Source organism: Homalodisca vitripennis, chromosome X (genome assembly GCF_021130785.1).
Source record: "Homalodisca vitripennis isolate AUS2020 chromosome X, UT_GWSS_2.1, whole genome shotgun sequence".
Classification (NCBI taxonomy): Eukaryota; Metazoa; Arthropoda; class Insecta; order Hemiptera; family Cicadellidae; genus Homalodisca; species Homalodisca vitripennis.
In genome coordinates, this window is record NC_060215.1 from 41,614,805 (window position 1) to 41,622,500 (window position 7,696).

The window sequence follows — 7,696 nt, forward strand, 5'->3', positions numbered from 1 at the left end:
TGTGTTCGTTACTAATTGATGACTTTGATAATTAAATTATTGCTGTTTATACCGAAGTAGATATGTGTTGCCGACTATAACTTAATCGCCAATTTTATCGGAGCCTTTTTAACCATTTATGTGAGGTCAGTCAAATATCGGCTGAATGCTCATTTATGTTTCTAGGTGTTTGGCTCAGTATTATGCGACACATTTCCGTTAGTTCTTAGTTATGTCCTTATTGTATTTTTTTTATATTCTGAGTGGTCATGGAAATGCTTTAAATGGTAGGATGCTGTTGCTGTGGTAACAAGGTAAAGAATGGTCTCGTCTTAGCCATAACTTCACCAGACGAAGTTATGGCTAAGAAGCCCATAAACCCTCTCTGCCACGAAATGGCATGGCATGGCTCTCGTGGCATGACTTAATCTATACAAGTTTAAGAAAGAAAGATTGGATATCGCCGAGAGAACAGTTGAATATCGTTACATTTTGAAATCTCACAGTAAATTACTTACCTTTTTTTTATAAAGATACACTGATAACTGAGCAAGTCCGTTATTGTTTGTTTGCAATTGTTACCAACGACCCAAAAGCAAACAAGACCAGAACATGTTTGCGTTACGTCAATTAACTAACCACGACCACATAAGCAGCAATATTTCATAGCAGTTTGTGACTACGATACGGTTGACTCATTAGAGATTGGTTGGCTGAGCAATTATTAGGACTCAATTAGTCCTAATTTATTTCAATTTACCAAGTGACTGGTGACACCTGACACCTGAACGTGGGACATCCGTCTACCTGTGCTTGAGGTCCATATGTGGAGCTCTACACCGTGCTCTACCTGTGCTACAACATGTGAGACAGTGTTTAGTAAATAATATAGGCCTACAGTAGGCTAGTCTTGTCAGCATTCTGACATTTTAATATGCTTATAACGTCAGATGAAGCTGGACTGTTATCAGCAGATATCAGACTAATAAACAATAAATAACCACTATAACAATCGAACTCGTCGTTTTCTCCCCAGTGCGCTTTAGGACTTCCAAAATAACTGATGACATAGTGTTTGCCTCAACCTAAAACCAAGTTTTAGTTTTAAACATTATTGTTAAGGTGGGCTTACATAATGTAGCAAAACATGCTGAGTTTTACATCTAGCTCAGGTTATATAACATTTTCTAAAAGTTAGAACAATTACATATAGCAGAACGTGCTTCATATAACATTTTCCACAAGTAGAAATTCTCAGTTTTAAAAGTGCTTCATGTAACACGCTATACTAGCAGATTCTGCTACATTCAGCAAAACTTCTTTTATCAATTCAGAGTCAATAAAGATGAAAGGAACAGTGCCACATCTAACTTTTGTTAAATGTTAGAATGTTAGACTGTACGCAGTATTTTCGTGTAGCATCTGCTATCAGTTGAGTTTTTTTAAGTATACTAGAACCAGATCTACACTGCCTATTACCGCACCCAAAACCGAAATCTGACTGACTTGTTCCGTCAATAAAGAATGCTATTACGTAGTCTTTGTTTAATAGTTTGGACCAGACATTCGCCTTTTGTTTGTGCTTACTCTATATTATGTGTTTGACAAAAAATAAACAATTTCTACAGAACCCGTTACAGCCTATTTAGTAAAGTTGGCGCCAGGAATGCCTATCGCACATCGCACTTCGACAGCCAGCGCACTGCAGTGTTCTACTGGCCGCTCTCCAAATATACTCTGGCCGCCAAACTGTTGGGTACAGCCAAACTCTTGGTGTTATGGCATTGACCCCTCTCAAAACTGCCTGCCTCAGACCTCGGTCAGTTTTATGTCACAGAACTATCCAAACCGTCTATTGAATGCTTTGTAAGAGACATTCTAGACTGCTAGCGTCAATGACCCGAACTTCCTAAATTCGAGGGTAATCTTTTAGTAAACTATGTGTTACTTTGGTTTAGATTTAATTGCCAGGGATGACCACTTCCGCTTTCTAGTTTTCTCTAGATGTAGAGTCATTCCTGAGATTTTTAAGGTTTTGAAGTGAACTGTACCTGATGTTTTAAATGTAAAACATACCAATGTGGGATATATCTTTGCGAGCTCGGCCCTCCTTCACACACTAATTGAAAGATCCGAAGAACTGGCCAATGAAGTCACGTCTGTGTCAGGCCGGAAGACAGTTCAAACGCGGAGGCAGAAGGAATCAGTTCTTAACATCGCAAAAAAATGGAACAGAAGCTTCGATGACCCGGCCGCATATCCTGGCGGAGAAAAATAAACAAGGAGCATCCGCGGACCGCGAGGGCATTACCTCTTGATCTGGGCGGCAATAACTCACGTGATAGGGCCTCTTGGCGGGCGGTGCAGAGCCACGGCCTGGCTGAAGCTGCTGCATAAATTGAAACGGAGCTGGAGGTAGGGACGGCGCTGGCGTAGTAATTACATGGGACACCGGCTAGTGGTCGGGGAGGGGGAGGGGGACAGACAGAGATAGAGATAGCCACATGCTACATCATCATGTCAGACATTTTAATTATTATTTTGGTTTAAAACAACCCGTTCATTAAAGCAGATAAAGTAATTTTCCCGCAGCAGTGGGAGGAGTGGAAATACTATCGTCGGTGAAAACATCGGCCGAGTCTTTATTGTCCGTACTACCCGCGGTGAAAACATACGATATGTTATTAATCTTATTAAAAACATTGATTCGATATTCCACTAAAAGCGGTTCCGTTATCATCAATTTATTATATCATATAAGCGATCCAAACAAGATTTTGGAAGAAGGCAAATAATGGATAGTAACAGATAAACCTACTTTTTAAGTACTATTACATGGCATTTCTTACTTGATTTCTAATTGCGCAAACAAACTTTTCTCCATTGATTGTTGTACAGTGAAATCTATTATCAGACTACTCAAGTATTTAGTATTGAAGACAAGCAAAGTTTCGCAATAATGAATTAATCGTTTATTAACGATTCTAAATTAATAAGTAAGCGTACTAATATACAAATCGGTAAATAATGATGACGTAACCAGAATATGAGTGTTAGTGATGGAAATAAAGCTTCAGATATAAATGTAAAACAACTAAATAGCTCATTATAGGCAATACATCACACTAAAGTAGTGTCTGCGTTGGATGTCTCTCCAGCTCCACCACCTGCTGAGGTGATGTATGACTTAATTGCCCATCTGGTTATCTGCTCATTACTATATTTGGTATCGCCTCCTCCTCTCTAAACAAGCGCACCTTCATTATTTCTATGAAACACATTTTAAGAGTAATGAGACGCAATTATGTATAAGTGAACACACATATTCAATTTTGTTGGACCCATAAAAGTCTACTAATTTTCAAACATGGTCATTTTATTTGTTTAGCTAAGATATTTATTATATAACATCTGTTTTTATATTTTTAACAGCTTGTATACCCTATTATGTAATGAGTTGGACAATATAAATATTATAAAATGGGTATTATAAAATGGGTACCGTAATTTTAGTCTTGAAGTATTTTTTGATAGCGAAATCTCCAAACAGGATTGCCATTTTGGGTGGAATATGCCATCAGTTAAGGGTGTAACAATAGCACAGATACTATAGAAATATCAGCTTTAAAATTACTCTTTACTTCATTAGTATTTTGAAATTACATACCTCTCTTGAGTTCATGAGTAAATTCAGCCACATAACTTCTATACTCTAGCATTATCTGTTTTTCTTGTGCTCTCCATCCACATTATGTCTCTAGGTCTCCAATATTCTAGGTCTTTTATTATAATATTAATGCTATTTATATGTTTTCATACTCCAGCATTATATCCTCTTCCAGGTTTCTCTACTATTCCAGTACCATATCTGAGTTCTTGTGCTTAACTAGTTGGTGCCACTAATGTAGAGTTTAATAGTCTTTGTATTGTACTATCTGAGTATAATATGAAACAGGTTATTATGAGGTTAATATATGTTCTGTGACAAATATAGTACAAGTAGAGATTTCATCTTCAGCGATAGAAAACAAAGTATTATTTGTTTATAATTTTTTAATTATTTTACACCACTTACAGGATTTGTACAACTAAATGTATTTAATTTAATTAATATTTATGAATAAATTGTTAATTGAATACCATAACATCAAGTAATCCTCTAAAGGAATGGAGTCCATAATGGAAACAATTGCAGCTGAAAAGATTTAAACCCCAAGAAGTTGACTTGAAAGTTTATGTCATATTTAACAGACACTGTAAATAAAAAATGTACCATTACTAATATGGACTCAAAATAGGATGTGCTGATTCCTATTACACACCTTTAAGTAAACGAGTGTAGTAAGACATTGCCACTCATAAACCATATTTGAATCTGTTATTCTTACCAGCTGATCTCACAAATGTGATAAGATCCATTAATTATCAACACCTTCTACCATTATTAGATTACTGTGGTAAATAACATTAAAGGTTTCATAGTGGAGTAAAAGAATGTTTCAACTAGGGGTTTGTCAGAATCCAGATTTTTCAAAGTGGAAAATCCCAAGATTGGTGCTTATAATTCTCAACCAAGTTGTGAGCTAATTACCCAGCTAAGTGATAATTCTCAACCAAGTTGTGAGCTAATTGCCTAGCTAAGTAGGCTGTAGGCTATATGTTGTTTCACCGATTTAGGCTTACTCTAATTTCTGTGGCTTTCCATGTTTTAGGGTTGGGGCTATCTGCAGAGTATCTGACATCAAGGACGCTACCAGACCTGCAACAGCCACCTTCCACTCTTACCAGCACAGAGTTCCTCCTTGCCTCTGATGGTTAGTGTGTTTTATGATTCATCCTGGTCACCACAAAACCCATATATGTATTGAGATAATGGGAAATAAATATTAGTCAAACTTTTACAGTACAACTTGTTAATGTTTGGCGCTTAAGAGTTTTTAGAAGATCCAATGAAAGTCTGTTTACACATATATTTTACCCTATAATCATCACTATCATATCCAATCCTTGATCACTCTGTTAAACAGTTTAGCTTCATTCCTCATTCATAGAACATTTTCTTGAAAAAAGTCGTTTACGTTTAAAGGCAATTCAAAGTCAGAGCTATCACTGTATATTTTTAAAAATTTCTATATTGAAATTTTAAAGAGTATTTCATATTTAAATTTATAAAGTCTTTTAATGCCTACATAAAATAATAAACATTTTGAACCTAGTAACATCTGTGAAATAATTTTAACTTTGTGATTTAGTACGTGTACAGTCAAAAAGGTACAAGTGTTGTTAGCTAATACTTTAATCTCATAGACCGATTTTAATTATATTTCTTTTTGGAATTTTGTTGAGTTAAGAAGATATCTAGTTCTTAGCTTACAGGATTGGTGTCATTGTAATCACATAACTTTTCTTGTTTGCATTGCATTGAAACACTGTTAATATAATGAACATGAACTCATAAAAGGGTTTTAGTTTAAGATCTGTTGACTGAAGATAAAGCAAAGCCAAAAAACCTCAAGATTGTAACTGTGTTAACAGTATTTTGATACAGTTTAAATGGGAAAACTTAGATGATTATCATTGGAAAATATTTTATTCCATACGTGCTGTATCAGTTGTATCTCATCCAAAACTGCATTTTATTCAACCCTTGAATTCGATATTTTTATGGAAAAGCAATTTCCATGTATGTTTACAAGTAAAAGTGTTATAGCAGTGACTAAAGCTCTGCGTGTATGTCTACAGGTGGTCGGCTGGGCAGTCCGCGGGCTGTGAGTGCCCATCAGTCGCGCAAGCGCGCACTCTCCGCGTCCCCATACACCGATTCCATTGACATCAGCTCCATGATACGCATCTCACCGAACTCTCTGGTCAGCATTGTCAATGGCTCCCGTAGCTCCAGTGCAAGTGGTTCCTATGGTCACCTCTCCGTCGGTCAGTATTCCTTCAGTTCCGTGGCATTGTAGAGGCATAGGGTATCCTTTGAATAACCATTGTCAAGCTACATGGTAGTTCCTTAGATATGGGTGGGAGGTATTAACTTGGCAGCCATTGGTTTATAGTTATGAATACCTGGTTCAGTAAATCTTTCACAGTACGGTACACTGAAAGTCAAAGAAGGAAAATATTGTCCCTAAAGAAAATGGTCTAGAGAACTCATTCCTCTTGCTTTGGGCATTAAAGTCTAATGATTGATCTGAAAATTGAACCTTAGCATTTGTGTGGAAAATAAATTAGAATCCAGCATAAAAAACACTGAGTACACAAAGTAAATTGTGGGAAGGATTACTTTTGTATTATAGTTTAGACTGGCTTTAAACCTCCAAGATTTCTTAAAAGAGTCTGTAACGATTTCATGATGACCGATCATGATCATCATAAGTTATTTACATTTGTAATAATTTCTATGTTAAAATTTAATAAATCTTTTAAAGAAGTGTTTTTACATCTCATGTAGGTTTTTGTAGTTCTGGCTGAAATTAGGTTTGAAAAGTGTTCAACAATGTCTCAGCATACATTTTTATAGAGCAAAAGTGAACATGTTTTGGAATCTTTGTGAAAGGCTTATTTACATGCAACAACTCTTTCTCCAGCAAGTTTTCATGTCCTTATGAAGTTTTGAGTTACTCAAACTTACAATAATTCTCACCAACTGCTGAATTTTCCATAAAGAAAATAACATTTGGAAATCCTTGATGTTACATCTTAAAAAAACGTAATTTCAACATTAAACAGCCAGCTCCTAGCATAAGGTTGACTGTGATGTAAAGCTTATTATCTCTAAATTTATCAATTCTTATAAATGTTGTCCCAAAAATATTTGACTTTGGTATATAAAGTTAAATAAAATGTGAAGCAAGAGTTAATAAATTTTTAATGTTATTGTATGTTTATAATTTTCGAAAAATAACATTTTGGGATTTGATATCTTAGGATAACTGCAAATATTTTAAATAAAGTATAGTAAACCAACAGAAGGGACTGTAAATTTGTATATTGGCACAGAACGAAATCGATAATAAAGAATAGCTTTAAGGAAGTGCATGCAGAGATTGACCCACAAAAGGAGGTGGAGGTGTAACACAATCTGGTTGATGTGGAACCCCATTAGTCCCCCAACCACAACTACCGACCACAACAGTGTTACAGTGCTGCCAGGGCTCAGAGATCTGATAGCTCTATTAGACTCTAGTTACAAACTGCACTGGAGCATTTGGTCATGGCTGTTCACATCTTTTACGGTTCCTAGGACAAAATTACTGAGGCCCCTTCTCATGTTACTGATGAAGGGCATGTCCAAGCTTAGGACAGTTGACTCCTATGCCCTTAGTGTACATCCAAGATTAGTTTTGAAATTCCAGTCTATTGCATTTTCAAATAGTACGTTGCAAACACCATTATTAGTGTTGGTACCAAAATGAAAAACTAAGTTTCCTGCCACCTGAATAGAATCGTCTGAGGTATTCTCTAAATAATACTGTGTAAGTCTACCAATTATGTTAAAATTCTATCATTATCGCTAACGAAAAGAAATATATACTCAGAAAAGCAGTGCAAGTAAAGTAAGTCTACGAATTAAGACAAGGAAAAGAGGTTAGACTCTGTAAAGACAAAGATAATGTGAGTTATATTCATCATAACTAATGAACTATCATAATTCAAATACTTTGCTTTTATATTATTTGAATCAATAGGGCTAAACTTCTGTGGACACCACAGT

General features: G+C 35.7%; 1 protein-coding gene across 2 annotated transcripts in view; it reads left to right on the forward strand.

Annotated features, from left to right (window-relative positions):
• Positions 1–7,696, forward strand: part of LOC124368959 (transcriptional activator cubitus interruptus) — a 103,049-nt gene that overhangs the window by 78,878 nt on the left and 16,475 nt on the right. For both annotated transcript variants that reach the window (XM_046826533.1, XM_046826534.1), the window contains 2 exons: positions 4,692–4,793; positions 5,722–5,910. In XM_046826533.1, coding sequence (XP_046682489.1) covers positions 4,692–4,793; positions 5,722–5,910 — 291 coding nt within the window. The remainder of the gene's footprint in view (positions 1–4,691; positions 4,794–5,721; positions 5,911–7,696) is intronic.